Below are 27,574 nucleotides of genomic sequence, written 5' to 3'. Positions count from 1 at the left end.
TTGCTCAATGTACTTTTGAACAATCAATTAGACAAACACCGTTACAAACAACAAAAGAAAGAAGTCCACAAAAATTTCTTTTTTTATTTATCTGTATGATTAGACTGTCTGTAAGAAAATGAAATCAGGGTGACGCTATACAATGCTAGATGCTCACCATAACTACTACTACTGCAGTGAGGTGCGGTCACTCACATGACCTGTTCACATATGTTGGCTGTGCTGCTCCTAATTTACGGCCAGTGGTGATGCTTTCAAGTGTTGCTTGAAATTTCTGGATTCTTATCAGAACGTCTGGTGTTCATATTTGACGAGCTAAACTCCACCGACACTGCAAAAATCACCAACCCGTAAACATTTGTGACTTTGCAAAGCCTTTGGGTTTGGTTGTTTGATCGAATTGAAAATTCCGACGCTCCCTGAACGCGGCGTACCTCCATCAGCGCTGTAGTGGCCACCTCAACTTTCCTTGTGTTCCTGCAGGAGGAACTTCACAGAGAGGCGCTCGGAACCGAAGCAGATGCGAGTTCGGTCTTTCAGAACCCAAATTTCCATACGACAACAATGAAACTAGCATCGATTCGTAGCGCGTGCGGGACTTTCCGAGTGAACGCACCCCGTGCGGCGGGTGGAAGACTGAGCGGGTTGCCGCGGAGATGTTTTCCCGGTGCCGTTTCAAACAACCGGATCACCATCCGGACGGCGAGCGCCGCTGCTGGTGGCGGAACCAGCGCAAAATTCAGCGTCAAATATGGAAAACGGCTCGAAGACGAGGACTTCTCTGAGTACGACAGTTCTCTTGGGTAAGACAATATCATATAAAATGCAGACATGAATGAAGTATAACTTTATTTTTGCATTATTATTATTATTATTTGTTTATCAACGATAAAGTTCCGATAGCATCCGATCAGACGCTGCAGGAGTTATCGGCTCGAGCTTGGCTCGCGGCCAGTTCTGCACGTGCTCTGATCAATACGGCCTGAGTCAGCTGATGTAACCTCTCTGTGTTGTTGGCAGTAACGCCGCAACTGACTGAACTTCTGAGATCTGTTTAATCACATCAATGAACAAATGATTGACAAATGATGAGACGTTCAGAGCACAACACCACTTAGTCTGTGGTTCAATTCTGATATTTAAAGAGTAATTCCATAAAAAAAAAAAAGTTTGTTAAGCCCCGCCCACTCCATGTTGAATGGAGTAGCCCTGGTTACAACTGCACATTTTAAAAACTAAAAAGACAAATCATCTTTTTTTTTGCTGGTTTTTGACGAAGCAATTGTATTTATTTAATAAAAACTGACACTTTTGTTTCGTATAAATAATTTCTGTGAACGTTTTTTTTTTCATACATTGATTTTGTGATGGCAAATATTGGGATATTTAGCTGAGCTGAATCATGAATGGAGGAACTTGTAAATAAAAATTGCTATTATTAGTACTACTTTGTCAGGTGTCCCAGTGGACATTCAATTATACTTTTGTCGTTTTTAGTCAAAATCCTCCCTCAAAAATTGTCGTTTTCTAGGGCATAGATTGTGCAGATCAGCTGTAGTATTAGAAATCCACCTCTGAGCCAACCAACTCTGCCCCCCTTTCCTTCCCTGATACTGAGAGCTCTCTGTTTACGAGCTCTCCCACAAAGCTAACAGCCCCTCACACCTCAACCTAACATTACCAGGGCAAAAAACCATTGAACCCATTCGCCACACAGTTTTTAGCCAGATGGCAAGAAAACGACGTACATGGATGTAATTGTCTACATATGGAGCATAGCAGGGAGCTTGTGTATTTTCTACCTAACAAAGATGCTCTTGAATAAAGGAATACTCAGAAGTGCAGTTTTAACCTTAATTTTCTTCATATAGTTGTCCTCCATCATCAGAAATATTCCACAAGAACACGAAAAAGACCAAAAACACAATTTTAGACCTTGGAGTACAGTTTCACTGTAGTGTGTTACATCCAGTCCTTCTTGCATTTTTTGCTTAAATCAGTAACTAGTTGTTTCTGCTCACTTGTGCACATCATGATAACAAGTTTTATACATAAAAAAATGCAAAATGTTATCCATTAAGGTTTTTTTGTATCTTGGAAGTAATGAAAATTAAATCTTTCATTATCAGATTTTTAAAAGTTTAGGTTTTTGTACTTTTTGATCCAATTTCTTTTTACATATAGAGGAAGAAATGTACTCATGCAATCATCCTAAACTAGTAATTTATGGAAGCTTTTGTTTTTTTTCCACTTCAACCTAAAGAATTTTAATATTTTCTCATCTTCACAGAGAAATTGTTCACATCACCAAAGAGGAGCTTGCAGCCCTGCAGAGAAAAACCCCAAAACTCCAGCCTCTGTTAGCTATTGTTCAGGTATTCATAAAAAAGAACACATTTTTAAGTGAGAAAACTTATTTTTATTGTATAGAAATATTGATGCGTCTGGATTTCTTTTTTTGTTTTTTGGATATAATGTCTGGTTTTCTTTCACCTTTAACCTTGATCTGTCTTTTACTCTGTTGTATTATCAGCTCTTTGAGTTTACTGTATTGTATCTCAAAGGCAGGTGACGATTACACTGTGGAGATCAATAAGAAAATTGCAGGAAAGGTAATTTCAATGATACAGATTTAACCTTGAAATGTTTCAAAGTAATAATTGACTATTTTGTTCTTTGTTTCCAGATTGGCTTTAATGTGACTCAAGTTTGTCTGAAGAAGACGAGCAGTGAAGATGAGGTTGGTGAAGCTGACTCATCTGTTTTTAGCAAGTTTTTACTTGAATTGACATTTTATTGACTGTGCAGGATGTAATCACGCTGACAGTATTGGGTGCGTCATCCAAACATGACTTTACTGAGTGTCGCAACTCACTGAGCGGGTTCTCTCAACTTTGACTTTTCTCTGGAGATGTCTAGAAAAAAAACGCATTTTTGGGTCTAGTTTGGGCATCTGACGCTCACAACCTCAAAGGAGGTTTGCTGCTTTGCTTTTACACAGCTTTGCCACGTTTGCTTTTTCTCCTCTCTGTGCTAAGATTATAGGGGAGTTGCTGAAGTTGAATGATGACCCCAAGGTCAGTGGGGTTTACCTCCACCTCCCCCCGGCGTCTCTGACCAGTCGAGTGATCAACACGCTTAACCCCGAGAAGGACGTGGACTGGTAAAATCCCACAGTTAGAGAGCAGGAAATGATTCAATAAGCCTGGGGCAATTAGCAATCACACTAATAGGAGGCGAATGGGTTAGTCAGCGAGGAATAATGTCAAGAAATGTATTTAAGAAGTCTCTAATTAAAGAAAGTAAAGAGAAAAAAATAACATTTGTACTTACAGAGGTGTTTTTTTACGTAAATAAAAACTATGAATTCTGTTAAACTGAACATAAATTAATTTAAAATACACGGTCGCATGTTTAGTTTAGCTGATGTTTTTCATTTATGCACAATCTATTTTTTTGTTGAATTGACTTTATAAAGCTTTTTAACCTTTTTCTCTTTTCTGTTTTTCAACCTTTCATTGTAGCATAACTGATATGAATATGGGTCGCCTCGTGCAGGGAAACCTGAGCAGAGGATTTGTTCCACCTCTGGCCGGTGCTGTTCTCAGTCTTCTGCAGAAACACGGTCAGTTTCTGCTTGATGTAGTTTCACTTTTCATTTCTACATTTGTTCTAAGAGGGTTTAATTCAAGAGCTGCACGGTCCAGCAAGGAGTCTCCGGTTTGAATTCCTAAAATTGGATGGTTTCATTAAAGGGGAAAAAAAAGAGAGCTGGTGTGTGCGAAAGGCCTCTCCTCTTGTATTCCCCCTTGGTTCCATCACAGGATCTTCAGGTGTGGCCGGTCTTTTTTGGATCAAATGAGAGGCTAGCATGAGACAAATTGTGTCTGAGGCCTCCCATGTTGCTTCTCTGACCCCTCTTTCAAACCATCTGTCTTCTCTGTCAATACTCTGTACTTTGCTGTCTTCAAATGAGTGTTCTTTGTCTTTTAAATGAGAATAATCGGTCGAAACTGGTCCTGAGGTGTTGTTCCTCCTGTGTTTATACATTCTCTTGTGTAATGGCTCTTTTGTTTCTCCAGTGTACAGCTCTGATTATTCATCACTGCACTGGACTGCATAAACTACATTTGCCTCTTTTTTCTTCGGGTTTGGGGTATTTTGGGGGGAACCAGTTTAAGTCTCAGTCTGTGTTCATAGGCTTGAGATGTTTTGGAAACATCCTTTTTTTTAGTTTTTTTGGAAACATCAGCGATATAAAGGATTAGTGTTTCTGTCTTGGGACCCTTCCCCTCTAACCCTCCTTGAGATGAGCCTCTTCCTTTTCCTGGTTTCTGTTGAGTTCAGGATTTGTTTTGGTCTGGTTCTTAGTTTGATTACTCCTGGTGTGTGTTTTGGAGTTGGTGAGGATAGTCAAGCAAAAGGTACTGGTTAGGCCTGCACAATAAATAGCAAATTTATTGTTATCGTGATATCAAGCTGTGCAAATCGCATATCGCAAAAGTTGGCGAAAATTGCAATAAATGGTAACCTTAAATGTGCTAAAACGATCTTATGGGAGTTTGAAGTATTTAAGCAAATAAATCAATTTATGCATTTGAACAATGGGATGGACCCTTTTTATAGTAGATGGTCTCCTCCTATGTAGACTAGAGTTATTTGGAGAATAATTTCAGTTATTTTTTCTCTTTTTTAAACTGTTACAGTGAAATGGAAATTATGTTTTTGGTTGTTTTGTTTGTTAATGAATCGCAAGTTATATCGTCATCGCAATATTGGTCACTAATATCGTGGGTTTTCCTCATATCGTGCAGCCCTAGTACTGATCCATGCAGGTGTTTTTCTGTAGTTCACCCTCATCACCTCTTATGACTGTACTGTTCTGGAAGGCCAGCTGGTTGTCCTTGGTGTCCTCTTTGGTCAAATTAATGTTCTGCCAGTCCATTGTTCATCTGTCCTCCATGAAAACCTACACCTCCTTGGTTTTGATCTTCACTCAGGTGTCATCCACGTATCTTAACCTGTGAGATGGTGCCATTCCCTGGAAGTAGCACAGAGCTCTCCACTGCCTCCAGATACATAAAATGGCAACAACTGGAGACACTGGGGAGCCCATCGCATAAATATATATCTGTCTGTAAAATTCACCTCTGTCGATAAAGTTGGTGGTGTTCAAACACTTTAATTCACTGATCTACATGGCAAGTCGCTCGGAATTTTGGATGTGGTGATCCATGTCCTGCCAGTGCTCCCAGGATATTTCCAAATATTTGGAAATGTTGTAGGTAACAGAGTTGAAGCTGCTGGTCATGGATGTGATGGGATCTCCATCCTTATGAATCTTTGGAAGTCCGTAGATGGAAGAAGTGGAATCCCGGGGGTGCAGATGTTCCTCTTTTGATGGCCTGTACTATTTCCAGATGCTTCAGACTGCAAACACGGCTGGTGTGGACCTTATTCAGTTTTTCACAAGTATGTTGGTCATCCAGGAGTTGAGACAATTCATTGATGGTAGTCTGTGGAGTTCAGGACAACAGTGCATCTACCTTTGTCACCCGGGAGAATGGTGATGCTTTCATTTCTGCGGAGTCTCGCTCTCCTTTTCTTCTTGGTCAGATTTAATTGTGGCGGGAAAATAGCTTATTTAATTAACAGTTTTTATATTTGTTCATTTTTGCAAACAAACATGTCCAGAGGGTGTAAGATATACCACTTAGGTACTCAAAACATATAAGGGTTTATTGGAGTGATTAAAAAAAAAGGCTATTACTTTAGCAATTTCTGATATTTTAAAAAATTGCCAACAAAAGGCGTTTAAATGCCTTTTAGAGCAGAGATAAATCATTCAAGCACAACAAATGAGGGGTTTTAATGATACATTGTTAAAAAAAACTTTGTGGTCTGAACCAAAACTGCAAACAGAGGCAGTGGTGTAAAAACAATTCAAAGCAGTAAGCAGCATGTTTTTTTTGTATCTCTAGCCGTGAAATTGTCATAATCTGTTTACAGACTAGAACTGATAAACAACGTGCGTGTGTAGATTTCAGATATTGTCTGCTGCAGATGTTCATGCTATGTTGTATTTAGGACCCTGGTAAGGTCAGTTTGATGTAAAACCGAGGCTCGATGGAGGTAAAAATTGAGGCCAAATTCTATAAAATTTGTATTGAAATGAAATCTGAAGCTAAATTCTATGTTATTATCACCATTTCCCCAAGGTTCATAATTTATAAACCAATAAATTGGCCTTTAAAGATGTTTTTTTTTAAGCCAATGGTGAACATTTCAACAGATGCATCTTTGGAAGGGAAAACTGTTCTGCTGGTTGGAGAAGGGCCCCTCAAAGTGGCCCTCCACTGTTTGATCGAAAGGAATGGGATGTTTGTTCAGAGCAGCCACTCAAACTCCAACAGCCTACAGTCACAGGTAGGTTTTTAAAAACTTGCCATAGTAAAATCTCTTTAATATATATGCAATGGAAGTGAGTTTTGGGCTTTTGTTTGCAGTAAATGTGATGTTAGAGACTCACCTCAGGGGGGCAGTGTCTCTTTAAGCCAACTTTGCTTTATAAAATGATTAGTAAAAAGTTAACCTGCTTCAACAAATAACCTGACATTGATATTATCAGTCTTAACATGCATCAAATGTTTTTATCAAGCCCCACTAAAAGTCTTGATGTTGTGCATGTTCTGTTTGCATCAGGTAATGCACGCAGATGCTCTGGTCCTCCTGGGGGCAGAAAGTATGGAGATTCCCTCCACCTGGGTTCGACCAGGAGCTGCTATCATTCGCTGTGAGTCTATCCTGATATCTGTGATGTAAATCTAAGCTATTAGGACATTAGGGCAGAGATGAACTGTAAAGAGTATTAAATAGACGTCTCATTTAATTAGATGATTCACGACCTTTCGCAAAAGCAGTTTGATCATCCGCTAGTATCAAGGCCAAAACCACCTCTAAGTGAATGGCTAGTATTTGTAAACGAATCTTGTTGTCCACGTTTAGAGGTGAAATGGGATGAAATGAACCACGTTTAAGAGGATTTCTATCTTGTTTGGTGTTAAGAGAGATGACCGCCTGTTACATATTGGGAGGGAGAGAACCTTTTGGCATACCTCTTCAGGGGTTGCCACAGCGAATCAGCCTTCAATGATTGGAAAGGTGGAGATTTGTTATGAAGATGCCGGTCCTGGCAGAACCCTTTATTTTATCAGGACTGGGTACCGGCATAGGGGGACTCAGACTTGGGCCCACTTGTGGCTGCATACCTCAAAAACTAAATTAAGGATTGGAGAAAATTGCTCTGCGCATTTGTTTCAAACATTTTTTAGATGAGATTCTGTTATACAGGATTAAGGAGTCTTTGTGTGTTTAAAATAGAAATACTTTAAGGCTTAAAACCATCTAAAATTTGTTAGATTCTCTTTCTGATGACTGTTTTTGAATGTTTTTCCATATATTAATACACATTTTTTTACTGTATAAAAATGTTCTTTTGTTATTGAAGTATTTTTTACATTTTATTTAGGTGAGCATAACATCGGTTCATCCTCAAGATCAGGGCTGGGATACCTTGCAGCAGCTTACAGAGCGCAGGTTAGTTTTAGTACCTTTAACTTCAGCTGTTTTTCTGGTCTTTTTGTTCATTGGTTGTGCTTACGCTGATAGAATGTAGTGCAAAGCTGCAGCCGGTGGCTCCAGGAGCAGCAGTACAGACCGTGGCATCTTCACACCCTCAAACTGCAACCTCTCAACCCAGTGCCCAGGTAAATGCTTCTAAGAAGCTGCCGAGTGTGAACCCACCTTAAGAACTGATTGTTAAAGGCAGTGTCTTCCTAAATATCACAGTCCAATGCAATAACAAGTCATGTTCTCTCAGTGACATCGAGATATCCAGAGCTCAGACACCCAAACCAATCGATCAGCTGGCTGCAGAAATCGGTCTGCTGCCAGAGGAGCTTGAGCCGTATGGGAGGAGCAAAGCCAAGGTCCGCCTCTCCCTGTTGGACCGCCTCCACTCGCAGCCGGATGGCAAATATATCCTGGTAGCGGGGTAAGTTGGAGTCCCAAGGTCTTCAGTTAGTCCCAAACAAAACACTTGTGAACCTGCAGCATTTTGGCTTTGAACATTTCAATTGTTCACCCACGACCCAAAGTGACTACAGTATTCCTAACATTGATATTTTTGAAACATTACTTTTTCCTTGATCTAGCATAACTCCCACCCCGCTGGGTGAGGGTAAGAGCACGGTGACTATCGGCCTCGTCCAGGCCATGTCTGCCCACCTGAAGCTCAACTCCTTTGCTTGCCTCAGGCAGCCTTCCCAGGGGCCCACGTTTGGTGTCAAAGGTCAGTAGTACATAACATGGTCTTACTTTAATTTAAAAAAAATTTATAGTGCAGATTTTTAGAAAGCAAGATCCAAAGGCCCAATCCAGTGTGATGTTATTTATGTCTCTACTTTGTTCTGTTGGGTGCCTCTGACTGTGTTACACCTTCTTTGTGTCTAGGGGGAGCTGCAGGAGGGGGGTATGCCCAGGTCATCCCCATGGAGGAGGTAAAACATCCAAAGTTGTTTCTAAGTGAGGCCGGGCTTCAGACTCTTTGAACTAAGTGTGGGTTCTTAGTTTATGTTTGAGCAGTTCAGAATGATGAATGGAGCGGGAAAGAAAAAGCTTAGCTTCTATGAAGTTTATGTCAAATTTCTTCCTCATGATTTTTACATACTTTGCTTTCTCTTATTAGTTTAACCTCCACCTGACGGGGGACATTCACGCCATCACAGCAGCCAATAACCTCGTGGCAGCAGCCATCGATGCCAGGATGCTTCATGAGGCAACACAGTCAGACAAGGTAAATGGGTTCTGACGACACATTGAAATGTTCAAAACACAAGTAAAACTTGGTTTTAGTTCAAGTAAAATGACTAATTTTACTTTTCATTTTTAAGGCATTGTTCAACAGACTGGTCCCTTCTGTGAATGGAGTTAGAAAATTCTCCCCCATCCAGATCTCCAGGCTACAAGTAAGTCCAAATGGAAAGTTGGCTAGTTTATACACGTTTAGGCCACTAGGGGGCCTCATGTCATCTCACATATTTTAATCCTTCAGCACAGGAGTATCATCTCAAATATGTTTACTGCTTACCACTGTCTTTGCTGCTTTACTTGCACTACCAAATCTAAGTTTTTAAAGCAGTTTTTGGATCAATAAATGCTGAAAACCATGTTGTGCTAATAAGGCACATTTTTCTTGACTTGTCACCTAATGCATTTGTTAAAATCTGTATTCTTTTGGATTTCAGGGTCTCGGCATCCATAAAACAGATCCTGCATCTCTCACGCCACAAGAAGTCAGTGCCTTTGCACGCCTCGACCTCGATCCTTCGAAGATTACTTGGCACAGAGGTATTGCTCAATATCACCAAAGTGCTTTTCAAAACATGGGTCTGCCACCGAGACGGAGGTGAAAACTGCTCTCAGATGGTCAGGTGGAGATCAGCTGGTGTCTCTTCAGGTGCCCTGACAGTGGAAAAAGCACAAATTAAACTCATTCATTCTTAGTCAAAAGTATTATTATGACTGTCACATAAGTTGCATTAACAACAAAGATGTTTTGATAGAAATCCCAGGCTCTTTTAAAAGCCCTTGAGCGATTATCTAATTTCAGCTGAATGTCACATGCAGGCTTAAAAAAGACCACATTTGCCTTTTTATAGCATGGAATCTCAAAAACTATTCTTTATTAAATCAATACTTTCACTTTTCATGCTCAAGCAGTCAGGAGATAATAGCTGATGGACTGTTATTATGGTGGTTTAAAGGTCTCGGGGAGTATAAGCCATTCTGTGCTGCTATGACTAATGTGGCATTTACTCCAAAGAGGCTTGTTAAGAGACAAACCCCACGAATAAAAACAGATTTACCTGTCTGTGTATGAAACAAGCTGGGTTTTACTGCTGCCTGTTTATAACACCCAAATAACCCTGTGGGTTTGTTGAGATGATTTATGGAGCCGAAGGGCAACCAGACTAACCACAAGACCAAAGATTTATTACAAACTGCATTATGCTCTGTTAATTTTTTCTGCCTGTCAGGTATTTACTTATTTTTTATTAAAAAAATGTGCCAAAAAGAATCTATGTTACCGTTTATGTCTAAATATTTGGGGTAAATCACAGCTTTTCTGTCTTCCAGTCGTCGATACAAACGATCGCTTCTTGAGGAAGATCACTGTAGGACAAGCAAGCACCGAAAAAGGACAGACCAGAGAGGTATGCTGCATCAAAAGCACGTCTGACAGTCAAACATTTGAAGTTGATGGGAAGTGGGCAGCCTTAAGTAAAAGTAAATATTTATGGAAGGAGGAAATGAGCCCCCCACTTCATACACCCCAACACCTGTAATTGCCCCTAAGCTGCTTCAGCATGTGCTTATATTTACCTCCATCCATTCCTATTTCCTCTCGTTCCTCTGCCATCCTCCTTCCTACGACGCTGGATACCCTATAGCCCCTCAGGGTGTTGGGGCTGGGAATGAATTTTTGGAAGTCTTTGAAGGATTGATGTGGCTTCAGTCATGTTTCTTTTTCTGAAATGCGGAGTGGGCACCACCAGCTTTCAGAAATGTATTTTTTTTGTCAGTTTCCTGCTCTAAAAGTCTATGTCTCTGTTAACTATTTGCTAGCAAAAAAGTGTTTTCTAAGCTAAGTTTCAATATTCCTAAATATAATTTATACCAGCTCTGTGTTCACATTGATGTCTGTTTTTTTTAACATTTCAGACGGGGTTTGACATTGCTGTCGCCAGTGAAATCATGGCCATTCTGGCTCTTTCTGACAACCTGGGGGACATGAGAGGCCGACTGGGGCGCATGGTGGTGGGAACCAGCCGGTCTGGAAAGCCCGTCACAGCAGAGGACCTGGTGTGTTCTGCTGACCAGCCGTGTCCAGTATAGACTCAGTCCAAAGCTTTAAAAATATAATATAGTTTAAGCATATTTCAGTAGGATTTGGGTCTTAAAGCAAGAAAAAATGATGGATTTAAATAAAAAGGAATTATACTGTCTTAGTTATTAAACATCCACTAGTAATGATCTTTATAAATGTTTATCTACAGAACACTAAATACGTGCAAAAATGTGTGAAATACTAAAAAGTTTACAACTTTAACTTATTAGTGAGATGCTAAATGGATCAGCTGGTTCTACTTTACTGAAACTAGCTGTGTTTTAGAGAGAGATCCAAGCACAAAGTTGAATCGGCCGTTACCCAGAATGCAGAGCATTCCTGCACCTAGCAGTTTAGTTTGCTTCCTTATCAATTCTTACACTATTGCGTAATTCCTCGCCCTTAGTAAATGTGCTGGAGGCGGAAGGAAGAGAGGAGAATGAGTTGACAGATTCTTAACGGATTATTAACGGTTAAAAGTTATCCTAGTTGAAAATTAAAGAGTTTAATTTAAAAATTTTAATCTCATAGGTGAGATTACCTCTTCTTCCCTTCATGGTGGGATTTGTGCTTTGATTTGTAAATTGTGAACTGTTTATTTTTCTCTCTCCTGAAATTTGTTAACCTTTTTGTTTCCTGGTAGATTTCCTAAGTTTTCCTCCTTCCTCTTTGTCAGGGTGTGAGTGGAGCAGTGGCGGTGCTAATGAAAGATGCTATCAAGCCCACACTGATGCAGACCCTTGAGGTGAGACAGATATTTGACACGCTCACCAAACCAGTCATTAGCAAACTCAACCAAGCAGATACTAATGCTTTTATTTTGAAATAATACCTTTAATCTTGATGGGAAAAGAAGTCGGAGAGCTTTCAAGAGAAACAGATTTCTTTATTATCCATTAAACTGTGCTGCGTGAAATGCAGTTACTTATCCCATTTTGCTGGAGGATGTGATTTGTCAACGGGAAGACCTCATCTCTGTTTAAACATACTGGTAATTTAGATCACAAATATGAGTTAAGAAAAAGGGTAGATTTAATCCTCCCTTTATAAAACGTCACCATCAGTATTTATAAAGTACAGTAAAAAAGACCAAAAGGTATAGCATGACTAAAGACATGAAAGCTATAATTAAAGGAACAAAAGTGACCAAAAGATAAGGGAAAAATTAAAATGTTAAATGAGCGAGATTAGTTTCGTACAACTTAATTCCCAGAGATGAAAAATAAAGGGGAAAAAAGCAAAAAAATTGAGCTTTTTACATTAAAATAAATGGAAACTGAATATAGACAAACCAAAGATTGACAAACCCCTCTGGTCATGTGACCCATTGGTCATCAGTGGGCTCAAAGGGCAAATGCGCAGGAACTAACATGTCTGTTAGTCGTTGGGACAACGCCCAGTAAAACTGGTCTAGCTGTGATAATTGAGTAGTTGCATGTCAATCAATTGCTCTCTGTGAGGATGGTCTCACACCAGTTTGGATTTTTTCATTATTCACATCACTTTTGTGATAATAGCTCTGTCCCGGGGTCCCGCTGGGAATAATGCAGAGGAGCCAAGGTGAGTGGGGTCTTTCTTTATTCAGAACCGATGAGCACTACAATTGCTCCACGCAGGGCCACAACAGGTCATGTCACCTCCGTCTCACTCATTCATTTTCCCTCTGGTGATGCTCCCTTTTAAATGACGAGCCCCTCCCATTGGGCGTGGCTCTTCGTCATCTACCAGTTGGCACCACAGGAATCAGTTTTAACCATAAAATAAATAAATACACATAAAATAAATACAGTGTGGAAACCACCACCAGCTGACGGTGCCACACCGTCACAAGCTCTCTGTGTATTTAACCCCTAGACTCCTTTTGATGCAAATATGCAGCAAAACACTTTGGCTCCAAAATTACTTTAATTTAACATCGACATGAAAGCAAAAACATACGTTTTTTTTAATATATATTTCATGACAGAACTAAATTCTGTTAAGGGGTTTTCCTTATGCATACAGCTGGATTATTGCTCGTCTTTACAACCTTTGTTAAGTCATGTTCATTTTTTGTCAAATAATAGGTAATTCTTTGTCTTCTTTTTTTTAAATTATGTTTAAGTTCAATTATTAAAAATGTTGTTTGTGCCACCAAGCAGAAACTAGTTCCATTTGTTCTCAATTTAAGTATCACATTGAAATGAAAACAATCACACTTAATAACCTCCTGATTGTCTTGGATGTTACATCAATCCACACAACTGAAAAAAAGGTTGGAGAAATGTTGAAATGGAGGCATTTTAGGGAGAGAGGAATGTCCGTAAAATGGACATTTGGTAAATTGACTACGGGGTTGTCCACTAGGATAAGGTTAATACAATGGCTGCAGCATTTCCGCCTTTACAGGGAGGTAAGTCCCCCGAAATGGGCTGTAGAGGGGCTGTTGGGCACCCCCAGGGCCACTGTGTTGCATGTTTTTATTCATCCCTACCTTAATTGCTGCTGATGACTTGGATCCACCAATAAGAAGCAGCAGGGATGGGGGTTTATTAGAACTTGCAGCAGAACAGTGACCCTCAAGTACTAGAGTTTGACTCTCTTGACCTAAAGGAATGTGAGGAAGTGTGCCTGCAGGGACTTTGAGGAGTCTGCAGCGAGCACACACGACTATGCAGTCCTTTCTTTACATCCTTCCTTTTCTCTGTTCCCCCTGTATATGAATGAACTCATCAATGATCAGAATACGATTCTTAACACCTCTGTTGAGCCTCCATACAAGCAGTAATTAAGAAAAAATAACAACTTATCTCAAATATCTGAACCCAGCTTTTATCCCTTCAGTGTCATCAGCAGCCATGAGGGATGCTCCATATTGTCCATGAACCCAACTTACTGCAGAAATTTGGTTTCTTTAGATTTCTTTCTGTCTTTTTTTTTTTTTTTTTGTTCTTTTTTTGGGGAGGAAGTGTTTGTTTTCACTCCTTTGTGTGTTTGTGCGTTTCCTGTGATTCTGCGGTATCGAGACCAGCCAGACCCCGGAGCTCCATGAGAATTTTCCACCAGCTGTGCCCCTTTGTGCCCCCTTCGCCCGCGATTGTTGTGAAACACAGACGCATTCATGGGACCGAACTGGCATTGGAAAGCAGGCGTGTTTATGTTGCAGCACGCGGTTTTGTGTTGTTTCAGATGGGGCAGGGTTTGAAGGAGACACACCGCATGGGAAAAGGGGGTGTTTTCTTCACCCCCTCCCTGTGTACGTGTCTGTTTGGCAGACCTCAGTCATTGTGAGAGTCTTTAAAACATCCTGCCTCCATGGGGTTTCACTGAATAACTGCATGTGTCTTTCCTGAGGCAGGGGCTGTGGACCAAAACAAAAAGCTCTCAGGTTTAAACATTTGTGTTGTTTCAAAGTAAAAGCCCAGAGTAATAATTCATTGTGGAGTGACAGATATTTTTGTAATTTCCATATTCTCATTTTCTTTATCTCTTTTAAAAACGCTTAAAGCTGTATTTCCGGGATCATCCTGCTAATTTTCCATCAAATTGTTTAAACAAAAAATTATCTTTATATATCCTTGCAATACTCTTTGTTCTTTTGAATGTAATTCAATTTTGAATCCCTTTACTTTTATTTTTTGGAAATTCAAACTTCCAAAAGACTGAATAAACAAGGAGACTTTTTCCCAAGAGAGGTGCTTTAAGGAAGATTTACTCCTCCAACCGGATACAGTTTGCTAAAGTATGCAAACAAAAGCTTAGAAAATTATTCTAGGCCTTCCCATCCTTCCTTTTTCCTCTCTTAAGGAATTCACGTTCAGTGTAACAATAGACCAATGACTCCGAGGAGTTTTCTTTCTACGAGTTTTGTTTTTTTTGCGTCTGAAGTGATTGCAGCATGATTTTAATGTTGACCTGTAATGTGTTGAACTTTGCTAAATGCAATGAATTGAAGTGGGTTAGGATTTTTAATTGTCAAATATTAGATTTTAGAAGCACAAAGTTCAGGTTCAGAGAAAAGATGCCAAAATGATACATTTTATTATTTCAAACTGATAAAATAAAAAATAATCACAAACATGGGTACAACAATGATTGGCAATATTCAAACTTCAAAAAGGGCTTTGAAAAGATGAACTTCTTATCAAGTTCAAACCCCTTCTTTCAAGAACTTTGTTTTATAGAATTATACGAAATAATTACATAAACTGAAAAAATCAATTATAATCAAAAGTTTACAAAAATATCAATCTTCTTTTATATCAGCCTTTATAATTACTTTGAAGTTTTTTATGGACTGACTGTTTTTATTGCTCTCCCTGTAGTTATTAAATCACATAATTTTCTTTTTTACCATTTTGGTCCCCAAAACACTCCATTTCTACAAATTATGCACCAGTAATGACATGTACATAATCTAAAAAATTATAACTTTAAAATGTAAAACTAAATCATTTGTGTTTGCTTTTTGTTGTTGTTTTATTAGCAGGTTTAGGGTCTATGGGTTGAAGTGTTCCTTCAGTTTGTAAGTTTCAGCAGGAAAGTTTTCCTGGCCCACATTCAGGCGCCTGTTCAAGTAGCTCTTAGCAGGACAAACACTTAGACGGACGCTGACTTTTATTTTGAAGGCTGACATGCAAATTGTTGGCGTTATTTCTAATGAACGGTTTGTCAGTATTTATATGGGGTTGAGTAAGTTGCTGTTGCTTAGTAAACTCCCTCTGTGTGTTTTGTGGCCCTCTAATTGTCTCAGGGTACACCGGTGTTTGTCCACGCTGGGCCCTTTGCCAATATCGCCCATGGCAACTCCTCAGTGCTGGCAGACAAGCTTGCTTTGAAGTTGGTTGGACAGGATGGCTTTGTGGGTAAGAGCACTCACTTACATGCAGATCTTGCTTTACACACAGACAAAAAACCTGTTAACGGCACGATGAGATTCCGGCTTGGTCTCAGTCGAGGAGTTGCCCTGTCGTGCCTCCGTGGACCTGCTTTCGGTGCACGTCATGCTCATCTGGAGCCTTTAAGAAGCTGCTCAAAGGATGAGGAGAAATAAAGCTGCAGAGAGGAAGGAAGCGAGCTGATAATCTTAAGAGGCTCTGGAATGTTTTGGAGTAAACCACACTAATCCCATCAACGTCAAAGCAAACTCAAGTATTTCAATTATCGCTTTCTATCGTGCTGCTCTTATGTATATCAACTTCAAAAACATTTTTGGAATAAATGGGGGATTTAATGCAAATTTTCTTAATCTCCCCTTGTTTTTTGGAGTGGGACCTACAGTTTTATACATTATAAGTTTCCGAACAGGGATGTTTTTATTTTGGATGTCTCCTCACTCTTGTTCTTTTCATCCATCTGTGTTGTCTGCTCCTCACGTCTGTTTGTTACCTGACTCTCAGGTATGCAGCGAACCCGACCGCCGTCTTTTTCTTCACCCAGCAGCTGGGATGCATATGTTCCCCCCTGTCTCCTTCACAAGATGTTGTTGGGTTTTTTTTTGTATGTGGATGCAGAACGAAGGGTTAAAACTGCTCAAGTTGAAGGTTTAGAAAAACTTTAAAAAAAAAAACTTTTAAGGCACAAAGTTCTTAAATACATTTGAGTATTTTTGTGTGAACAGAAACATTCATATAGTTTATTTATTAATTTTTAAAAGTACCAGAGGGGAAAAAAATCTTACTAAAAGGATTTTATGCCAAAGACAGACCAAACACAAAAATATTGTCGCATTTGAATGTAAAAGTAGTCTTTTGTTACACATTTATGTGAAAAGTATATTTGTGATGCTATAATGAATTAAGTTATAAAGCATTTGACAATTTAGTTTCAGCAAAATATACGTATTGTGATCATATATATGGGAAACTCTACGAATTAGGGAATTCAGGAATCCACATTTACCACTATGAGGGCAAAGTGACGGACAGCTGACAGTCACACAAACCAGATGTGTCTAAATTCCTGTAGCATTCGTCTGGATTTTATCCCACAGGTTAAACATTTAGCCAAATCCTTTCTGGGAATTTCTTTGTTTGAAATATTTGACAACAATGACAAGAGGACAAGTTTGTTTTAAAACCACCATGGTGCATTCATCAGAATGATCGTTCAGATTAATAGTTTCAGAAGTTTTGTTGTTGATTGAAACTTTAAATATGTGCTAAAACGGCCCTTTTTGACATTTCCTGTTGAATAGGCTAAGAAAATATAATCCTGGTTTCCTCCAACTTGTGTCCTGGCTCACCGTGGAAACCTAAACTTTTTTATTTTAAAAAAGCTTCACTAGATATCAACACAGCTGCTCTTCAGCTCGACCCCTTCATCACCCCCCAACTCTCTGCACAGGTCAGGGTTGTCACACACAACAGGATACGTGCAAATATTTCCGTATGACATCCTTTGGGGTAACTTTTTTGCTCTTCTATGTCAAAGGAGGAAGTTCGTGTAGTTTTTGAAGGGTCACAGCTCCCATGCCCATATGAACTTAGTGGGAAACCACAGTCTAATGGAAACATTTACAGTCACTACCTGAGCTTGTAATTTTCAGGATATGGCTGTAGTAACACACATTCAACTGTCAGCTTAAATCAAGAAGATTCTATCCTCTTTGAGCCAAAAGAAAATGCTCTGCAATGTCACTTTTGGCACATTGTTCTTTAGGTTTTTCCATTTTTTCTTTATTTTTCCTGCACAAAATCTTGTCCTAATCAAATTTCCTCTTTGTTGGATTTTTTTTCGTCTCCCTCCTTACAATAATTCTAGCCAAGTCTGATCAAACAATCTGCAATTCAGTCATTTACATCCGTCAGAGAAGCACTTTATCAAGATATAAACACTTCGAGCTCCATTGAAAGGCTTTTCTGTTGCAAAGTACTCGGTTGTTTTCTCTTGTTTATTTCCCCGATAGCCCTCAGTCAGAGCAAAAGTGGTCAAGTTTTTGAATAGACCTGCTTATCTTTTAATTTACATCAGGTCACCACTTTCCTGGACAATCTGGATGGGAAAAGGATTCTAGGAAAAAATATGGCTGCACCTCAAGACTAACCAATGTTTGTTTTAACCTAACTAAAAGGAGAAATCAGATTAAAATCTGGGAAGAATCTCAACAGTAGTCAACTTTCTGGCCTGCGTGAGAGTCTTCTTCAGAAAACAAAGTCAAATTATCATCAACCCTGTTGTTTCAAATAAATGCTGTAAAATGCGTAGAAAGTTGTAGAGGCAATTGTTGTTAGGAAAATAACGTCACATCAATCTACATTTATTGTTTTTTACCATAAAAAATTAAATGTCTGGATTTATCTTTTGAAATATATTCTATATCATTAAAGACACATTTTAATTATCTTTTGATCTATTGTTAAAGCATTCCCAGCTGTCTTTTAATTATAATTATTTTAAGCCCAACCCAAAAAACCAGTGATCTCCAGCAGCAGGAGTTTATTAGAAATTCATCCAAGGAGTTGACTGGCACGGCAAGACTATTGATGCGGAGTAAGCCTGCCAACACTTCCCATCATCCCTTTGTTTACATTCTCCCCTCATAACCCCAACCCAACATTGTTAGTGCAACGAAAACGGCGAGCAGTATTTGAGCTATCTAGTCTGTTGGTCAGTTTAGAGTCAGATGCCAGCTCAGGAAAAAGAAGATCTAGTTGTCAATAAGTGGATACACCAGAATGGGGCGGAGCAGGAAGCTTGTACTACTCAGAAATACTCAGAAAGGTGATTTTAATCTTAATGCTCTTTATATATGTCATCCATCATGAGAAAAATAGCAGAACATGTAAAATTGTGACAGAGTTCACAGAGTTCTCGTCCTGAACCTGTTGACATTTACAGTTCTGGAAACAAACCCTCACTTTAGTTGGATGCAAATGATAGATTTTGGCTTAAAATCTTCCCAAAAGTGCTACACATGCAAAAATCTTTTGAAGATAAATAGGATAAACTTTGCTTAAGTTGACAGTGAAATCAGACAAGGCTCTTGTAAACATTGTAGTTTTGTGTGTGAACAAATGCACGCTTGAAAATTACAAGTAACAGGAAACCACATCTTAACAAAGCCGTCCACACTGGCTGACTGCATGCTTTGTTTGGAAGCTTTTCAAGAAGCCTGTGTGTCGGATCCACGTCAGAGTCCCTCTGTCTTGTGCTCTAATCGCTCCCATTACTCACAGCGATATTACAACACAGACAGAAATCTGACACCCTTTAATCCAAAAAACCATTTAAGAGGTTGGAGCTTTTGTGGGTCTAGAGTAAAATTTGGTCAAACATGGTGTTTAACCTGAATGTAAACAGATGTCAGGTTCACAGTCAGGTCAGGCGTTCTGAGGAATCAACGGGTTTTAATGAAAGCACAATAAATGTGTTTTAATTTCTCTTCACCACCAAGTTCCTGCTGCCGTTTCAACCCCCCACCCCACTGTTTTGTTTCTCCTCTCAGTGACTGAAGCGGGTTTTGGGGCCGACATTGGGATGGAGAAATTCTTTAACATAAAATGTCGAGCTTCAGGTTTGAAGCCGAACGTGGTGGTTCTGGTTGCGACCGTTCGGGCCCTCAAGATGCACGGTGGAGGTCCAAACGTAAGTCGACTTCACTCAGTTAGACACTCCTGAAGTTCCTTTGTCAAGTTTAGCTCCTTTTCCTGTAATATTCTCCAGTTTTGAATTCTTCATTTTGTAAAATAATCTCAAAAATAAATTCCCCTATTCTGTTAATGATGAGAAACTGAACCTTTTTTTTTATTGGCAAAATATCTTGTTTTCTTGTAGGTCTCAGCAGGTGCACCACTTCCCAGAGAGTACATAGATGAGGTAAGAGCCCAAACCATGAAAAACAAAAAACAAAATCTCTTTTGGGGTCACGGGGTCGACGGAGCCTACTGTCAGGTGAAAGTGGGACAGCTGTGGGTATTATTCACACCAACTTGAAGATATTCAAGTTGTTAAGAAAAGCATGTCAATACGTGGGTGGCTTGATGAAGTTAGGTGAAAAGTTCAGGAAGTATCTAACAGTATTAAATCTGTTTGAACTCAACAACATAAGTGGGTCTTGCGGCGGTTTTGGTAGGAGGCGAGCTTTGTGTTGTGCTCAGCGGAGGTGGGGGCCCTTCTTGTGCGTACCTACCTGTTCAGAAAATGTGCACTCTAAAGGGGATTCGGATGAGTAAATAAAGAAGCAGTAAGTTGATTGTGAGGCCTGTAATAAGAACGAGAAGGGCTGGGAAAACAAAGCTGGGAAACGATTGGAGCCTGTGGCTGCACATATGGTGCCAGATTAGATTTCTGTGGCAAAATAGGCATTCGTTTCAGAATATGCATTTAATGTGCTTTAGAGTGGCTGGTTGTCTGCAAACATTGGTATGATGCATGCGACTGATCTTAAAAACTTCATTTAGAGGCAACAACACTTTTAACTTGATGGAAATAAGCATTAAAATCTCAATTTATCAGTAGAGACTTAAGCAGAAGTTTGGGATTTTCTTTACTTTTAGGTTTCATTTCATGATTGCTGCTTTTTTCGGTGTGAGCAAATGTTTCATTTGTGAAAGAAATGCAAGTCATAGCTGTGAAAGTCATGTAAACTGAAGGCGTTTTAGTTGTTTTGTCTAAATTTAACAGTTATCCCTATCTATCTAGAATCTGAGTCTGGTTGCAAGAGGTTGCCGTAGCAACCTAAGGAAGCAGATCCAGATTGCAAAGCTGTTTGGAGTACCTGTCGTCGTGGCTCTCAATGCCTTCAGGTAAGCTGGATGCTTTACCTCCTTCACCAATGTTACCTTCATGCAGTGTGTGTGCATCTTTGGTTCTGATAAACCACAAGTGTTTATGTGATTCTTTCCTGATGTCAGGACCGACACTCCTGCAGAGATTGATCTCGTCTGCCAGATAGCGAAAGAGTGCGGCGCATCTGACGCCGTGTCCTGTCAGCACTGGTCTCAGGGTGGGCGTGGCTGTTTGGAGCTGGCACAGGCGGTGAAAGAGGCAGCCCGCCAACCCACAAACTTCCAGTTCCTGTACAAAACAGAGGTGGGTACAAACTTTGTTGTGATACATCTGCATGTTTTTGTGCTTTTACTGATGGTTGATGATAGTGTCGACAAACCTTTCTGAGAGAATATTTATGTTGCATAGTTTTCCTGTTTGCTGTAAAGAGTGTTGTGCTAAAATAAAATAAAAGTCCACCTGCCTGTTTGGGTTAGCGGGAGATGAAAGGTGCCATTCAGACCTTCCATCAGAAACTGTTCAACTTGTTTTCCGCATTTTCCGTCTTTCCAATATTCTGGACCGCAAATGACTATATTTGAACAAATCCCCAAAATTTCACTTTAAATGTACTTTTTAAAGCACTTTTTAAATGTTTTGCAACACAAACGAACACCAAAAAAAAATGTAAAAGCATTAAAAATATTTTAGAAAAGAAGAAACAGCCATATTTTGAACCAGGGACCAAGAGAAAAACTAACAAAAATATGTGTGAGTGGACAAAAATGACATTAAAAAATCATTATTTAAAGATTTAACACAATATTTTACATTTTTATTGTATTTTTAAAACGTTTTATTTAAAAATCAATTGACTTTAATGCTGTTCAATGTTTAGCAGGTTAAGGTCAGCCTGTCCTAAATGCTCAAGGACCCCCAAGAAGATACAAAAGTGTCAGAATAAGAGGCAAAGAAAATTAAAAAGCTTTCTTTTTTTTAAAAAAAAAACACCATTATATCTGAGCTCCTTTCCTGATCCTGTTCTGCACATTTTAAAGTAATGGTTCAGAGCAAAGAGTCTTTTATTTTTACTGTTTTTATAAGAAAAAATTCACTGCCTTAAAGGTTTGTGGATTCACCTTTTGCTGATTTTTTTTTTTTCTTTTCTTTTTTCCCCTCAGATGCCGATAGTGGAAAAGATCCGAACAATAGCCCAGAAAGTGTATGGAGCAGATGACATCCAGGTGTCTCCGGAAGTTCAGAGGAAGATAGATTACTACAATCATCAGGTGAGAGCCGGCTGTCGCCATGACGCACAGACAGAGGTCATACTCGTATTTTCTCTGTCCTTCACAAACTAAGCCTCTCTTCTCCTTTTTTTCCCCCTGCAGGGCTATGGTTCACTGCCCATCTGCATGGCCAAAACCCACCTGTCCCTGTCCCACATGCCTGACAAAAAGGGGGCACCAACTGGATTTGTGTTGCCAATCAGAGATATCCGTGCCAGTATCGGGGCTGGATTCATCTACCCGCTTGTCGGAACGGTACGTGGAGAATCTGCACTGTGAGTCCAGCAGCTTGTCTTTCAGGGACAATTAAAGGATTCTGACTTGGATCTGTGTTCACTCTTCACACAAATCAATTGCGTAGGCATCTTTTAAGATTGTTTTCCCTGAGCAGAGTGGGCACACTGGAGCCACTCGTTCAGTGCTGGGATGTGCCGGGCCGGGCAGGAAGAAAGCGGCTTCCTTAGTGTTTTGCCTCCTGCTGTTTCACCAGCGTACCCTGAGGGTCCGGGTTTGAAGGTAGTGGGTGGAGGTGTCAAACTCTGGCCTTGCTGGGAAAGGTTTGCTGTTTCTTCTCCTGGCATCTGTCCCCGCTCCCAAACCCACCTTTGATCTGCTGTGGCTTATGGATCCGCTGGCACAGTAACAACCCTTGAACTCTGACTTCTAACCCAAAAGGGAGTCTCTGTCTTTCTTTGAACTCCGCTGTCTGACAGGCTTATCCGTGGTTCGAATCTTTCCAAAGCTCAGTCTCATTTCCATGTTGCTTTCTGATCCCCGGGCATCAGTCAGGAAAGGTATTTTTGTGGAAATAGTTGAATAAAAACATCCAATGTGGGTTTTTTAGACTTCACTGGAATTAGGAGCAGGATTTCACTTGATGAGAGGGAGAGGAAATAAAAATAAACTTGTCAGGTATGTGAGAGAGAAATCCAAAAAGAACAATAGAAGTCTGTATACCGGTAATTAATATTCTCTATGATCTGCATTCTCTGCACTCAATTTTTTAAATATTCACAAAATTATTGGTTTTTAATCAACTTACTAAAAAATAATTCTTAATAATTGCTTCTTGACCAACTCTTCTCTGTAAAATGACAGGGAGTTATCTGTTTTGTTTTCAAGGTTTTACCCACAAAAGCACTTTGTGCCAGAACGTAATGAGGGAAGGCATTTGTCCGAAAGGAGTTTCCAATTTTAGGATTTTGCAAGTGCCAACTTGTCTGGTCTGACAGGCGGTCCAACAGAACAAACCCATCTTTTGTTGTGGAGCTTATGGTGACAGATTTTGTCTTTTAGGAGTTTGTGCATTTTTAGTTTAAATGTGATGTTGGATTCAGGAGAAATGTTGCAGGAAAATTACTTTTCATCGTTTTATCTCCTGACAATTTCTTCACTGGCTCTGAAAAACAAACGTGACGCTGCAAAGTCACGGATCGCATCTTGGATCCAATTATGGAAAATGGATTGGAAATATTAGCGGTAATGTGAAAATATTAAACTTGATTTCTCGGTTTGATGTAATTGTGTTTCACAGTTGTTGTGGGTTTTCTCCTGGTTTGTACAAAAGCTAACAGGTTATTGGAGTTGCCAGTTGACTTCCGCTGGGCCGGGCCCTCCAAGCACGTCCACCCCGCTTTTCCTCAGCCAGGAAACTGGCTGCTCACTTCCTCTTGTCTCATTTCCACTAATGGGCCTATAAAACCGTCCCCGGGTCAGAAGAAGGGAGTTATTTGAAGAATGTCCCTGCCTGTCTAATGAGCAGAATGATTTACGACTCACTGCAGCTGAGATGGTCTGGCTGGAAAAGTGTTGCAGGAGTCACGGGCCGATCTTTTATGTTAAGAACACGAGATTTGGTTTTCAGTTTAAGACAGATTTTGTTTGGATGTATTTGGAGTTCCTCAGGGCTCTTTTAAAGCACTACTATAAAAAAACAACTTGTGTTTTATTAAACCAGGTAGTTTTAACATGTTCTTGTGGCCTTTTTCTCATGATGGAGGACATATATTAAAGTTGATCTTAAAATTGTTGAGTATTTCTTTATTCTAATATTTGTGAATTGAGCAGAAGATCAAATGAAGTTTTAAAAAGGGCATATTTGTTACATTGAAAATACGTTGGATGGGCCATACGCTACCTGCTCTGAGTTCTTAGTGATCGGGAGGGGGATGGGGGCGCCATCAGTCTCGCCCACAACTCAGTGGCTAATGAACTACTGCAGCTCTGCAGAAACTGTCCTAGAAAACGACACCGGTTTTGTGATTTTGGCTAAACTCTGCATAATCATAATTAAAAAATCACTGTGTACACTTTTAAAATGAATCAAAATTGAGATATACTGACTTATTGCCAGTTGAGGTTTTTTATTTTCTTTATTTATGAAGATGTATTTGAGGTCCACTCCAGTCATTTTTGATCTATTCTTAAAGTGTTCCCAGTGGTCTTTTCATCAGGACTATGCCACTTTCAGCCCCTTATTTCCCATTATCCATCTATTTACACTCTCTCCCGCTAGCTTATAGTCCCTCTCAGCCTCAACCTAGCATCAGTGGTGCAACAAAAATGGTGAGCAAGATTGCATCTATCCGGCCGTACAGTTTTGAACCAGATGCCATCTCACACGAGAAAAATACTAGACTAACGTGGATCTTGAGTTTCCAATTGGAGGCTTAAGAATAGAGCAGAGTAGCTTGTGGCCAGCCGATTATAGCACCTACATCACTGCTACAAGCTGTTTCAAACTGCATTTTTTGTTCGCTCTTAATTGACAAAATTTGACTAAATACTCAGAAATGTAGAGTGGCTCTTTAAATAGGTAAAGCAGAAGGGCTTTGGGACTTTTGAAATGTAGAGGCAGAGAAGAGAAAAACCTTTTATCTATCATATGTCCAGTGAAATCCAAGAATTCATCTTAGACAAAGTTATGGTAATGTATAACTTGTATGGTAATATTTGCCTAGAAACAGACTTTGAATTTCAACTTTGCCCTCATCATTTGTCCAGTTAATGGCTTTTAAGGAGAAAAACCTTTAAAATATTTTGTTTTTTTAATTTTGAGTTCGTTTAGACTCATTTGTTTTGTAAGTATATTATGCTGTTTATTTGATATACTGGTACATTCCTCACCACAGATGTGTGAAATTGTCTTCCCCTCAGATGAGCACGATGCCCGGCTTGCCCACCCGACCCTGTTTCTATGACATCGACATCGACCCGGTAACAGAAGATATCATCGGACTCTTCTGAGCATGCTCACTGTGTCAAATCTACTTCCTGTTACATTTCTGAGCAAAAACAACCAACGGAAACCTTTACCAAATATATATATTTACATATATAGTTGTGTTTTTCAGGTAAATGTATTAGTTTAGGTTTACTCTTCTTTTTAACTTTCTAACTTAATGTTACAGAAATATTTCACAGGTAAAGTATTTGTACTCCAAAATGTGCATATTTATTACCTCAAGGATTGATTTATACACTGAAAGTCAGTTTGTTTTTGTTACTTCTTGTGTTGAAACATTTTCAAAAACTACTGAATGTTGTAACTTTTAACTTCACTACATTTCAAACTATTTAGTTTTTAAAGTTTATTTTAAATTGCTTTTGTTTGTAAAAGGAGCAGCAAAAAGTTTTTTTTTTTAACAATTTAAACAATGTTTGCTGCAAAAATTATCTGATTAAAAAGTCAATCATTCATTTTTTCTGTCAAACTGAAAACCGGTACACATCGATGTTCTAAAAGTGCCTTCCAAATAAACCTTTCGTTGACAGAAACATTTTGTTTTTATGTTATCAAGATGTCATTTAGCAGAAATTGCTTCTTTTTTTCCCCAATAATCTTTGACTCCTGTCAGGATTTAAGGTCTTAACATAATTCATACTTGAGTCCTGTGCCAGAAGAGCTGCCTCGCTCAGTTATTCTTGGATGGATGCCTGAAAGTGGCCGATTTGGCCCCGGAGCAGCACCTCAGGGTCCTGCATCTGTCATTATGTGATGTTTGGGTTTGCGACATGGAGCCAGCGAGCGTGTGTGCGCACGTTTTGTCTGGCATTCCACACCTACTAAACTCTGTTATTGTGCATTTTAACGGTTGCGATAAGGCGTCTTAAAAATGTCGGCATGCCGGCAGGAATGCCGTCATTTTTACATCCAACATCAGTCAGCCTGTGAAACTCTGAAGCTGTTGTTGTGGCCTGATGACAGATCTAAAGACAGGCTGGAGATTAAGGCTATAATTTGTTTATTGCCTCACAACACAGGGAAAAACCCACCTTGTTAGAAGTTCCAGATAGTCAAGGAAGATATTTTATTAAAAGGGCTAATTTCAGTACCAAGGACAGGTCCATTTGAAGTTTTTGGACTGAAGTAGATCTGATTATTCTCAGATTTGTTATGTTAACTTTTTATAAGTGCTTTGGGAATCAATAAAATTTTTTCTTTTGATTAACCAACTGAAATGAAGCTTCAAATATATAATTTTGAATGATTTTGTTGGTTTTTTAACCAACGAAAACCTTTGACTCTCAAATATTACAAAATCGTTCATGTGACCTTCAAACCTATAACAGTCACTAGTGCAAAAAAAAAAAAAAATTCTAAAATGAAAAAAAAATAAAAACAGTCACTAGTGCAGTTTGTGTCACTGTTTGCATCCATCCCTTTGCTGTGAAACAGCCCCTACTTTTGCAGGTTGCTCTCAGTCACCAAATCAGACACTGTCCCTTATTCTTCAGCACCCCCGTCTCTATAAAAACTCTTCACCCACTGTTTCCCTGTTGCATATATTGCAAAGGTTGGTAGTGTTTAGCTCTAAATGTGAGAGTATCTCATCGAATGTTTTCACTTAGGTTTGGAGTTTATGAGAACTGCAGTTCTCTTCTGCTATGCTGCTGATGTTTGAGGTTCAAGCAGGTTTGTACTCGTCACGAGCCGAGCCAGCGACACAAGTTGCACAGCAGAAATGCTTTTTTACCAAGAACCTCACTCCTTCACCTTTCTCGTCCCGTCCATCCTTCTCGTCCTTCGGAGGGAACCAACATTTCTGCAAAGTCTTTAGTGTTTCAGGGCGTTCACTAATACAATAACGTTGATTGGCTTCGGACAGTCGTAATGAAATTTTACGGCCTTGGTTCGCTCTCCTTTTTTAACATTTCCAACTGTATTTTCAAATAATGAAATGTTACATAAAAAGATGGCAACCGTTACCAAAGATACATTTTTACACCACAGTTGATGATTTTCTTTGTGGTAGGTCTGCTCATTTAAATGTGTTAAAGTTCTTGACAAAGAATCACTTTTTTCTGTTGAGAGTTTGAAAACGGGGTTGCATCCAAAATGTTTTTCAGTTTTCCATCAGCTGTAAAAGGTTGAGCTCTGACTATAAGAAAGAAATCCCGTAAAAGCTAAACCATGACACAACCTGATACGACTCATGCTAACTTATGGAGGTAGTGTCATGGTATGGGGATGCTGAAAAACCATCCATCTATCTTCAGAACCTGCTTTATCACTCTTGAAATCACAGCATTGCTGGAGCTAGCTTTGTTGGTTGAAGGCAGGGTACACCGTGAACAGGTTCCCAGTCTGTTGCGGGGCCTAGTGGCCATTTAGAGACTGCAGGTGAATAGTCAAAACTATTTTATAGGT

The 27,574-nt window shown here is 39.5% G+C and overlaps 1 protein-coding gene across 1 annotated transcript; it reads left to right on the top strand.

Annotated features, from left to right (window-relative positions):
* The first annotated feature begins 155 nt into the window (after window positions 1-155).
* Window positions 156-25,701, top strand: mthfd1l (methylenetetrahydrofolate dehydrogenase (NADP+ dependent) 1 like). Its single transcript, XM_011491641.4, has 27 exons — window positions 156-803; window positions 2,291-2,375; window positions 2,565-2,612; window positions 2,687-2,740; window positions 3,039-3,163; window positions 3,525-3,625; window positions 6,293-6,426; window positions 6,703-6,793; window positions 7,529-7,596; window positions 7,669-7,766; window positions 7,880-8,053; window positions 8,214-8,350; window positions 8,512-8,558; window positions 8,747-8,854; window positions 8,952-9,026; window positions 9,306-9,408; window positions 10,198-10,274; window positions 10,783-10,923; window positions 11,625-11,693; window positions 15,681-15,792; window positions 19,374-19,513; window positions 19,703-19,744; window positions 20,570-20,673; window positions 20,782-20,959; window positions 21,817-21,924; window positions 22,027-22,179; window positions 25,081-25,701. The coding sequence occupies exons 1-27, from the start codon at window positions 565-567 to the stop codon at window positions 25,168-25,170; spliced, it is 2,901 nt and encodes a 966-aa protein (XP_011489943.1). The 5' UTR covers window positions 156-564; the 3' UTR covers window positions 25,171-25,701.
* The last annotated feature ends 1,873 nt before the right edge of the window (window positions 25,702-27,574 follow it).

This window comes from Oryzias latipes, chromosome 24 (genome assembly GCF_053564925.1).
Source record: "Oryzias latipes strain Hd-rR chromosome 24, Olatipes_Hd-rR_3.1".
NCBI lineage: Eukaryota > Metazoa > Chordata > Actinopteri > Beloniformes > Adrianichthyidae > Oryzias > Oryzias latipes.
Note: the sequence above shows the minus strand (reverse complement) of the source record. Positions and strands in the feature narration are given on the sequence as shown.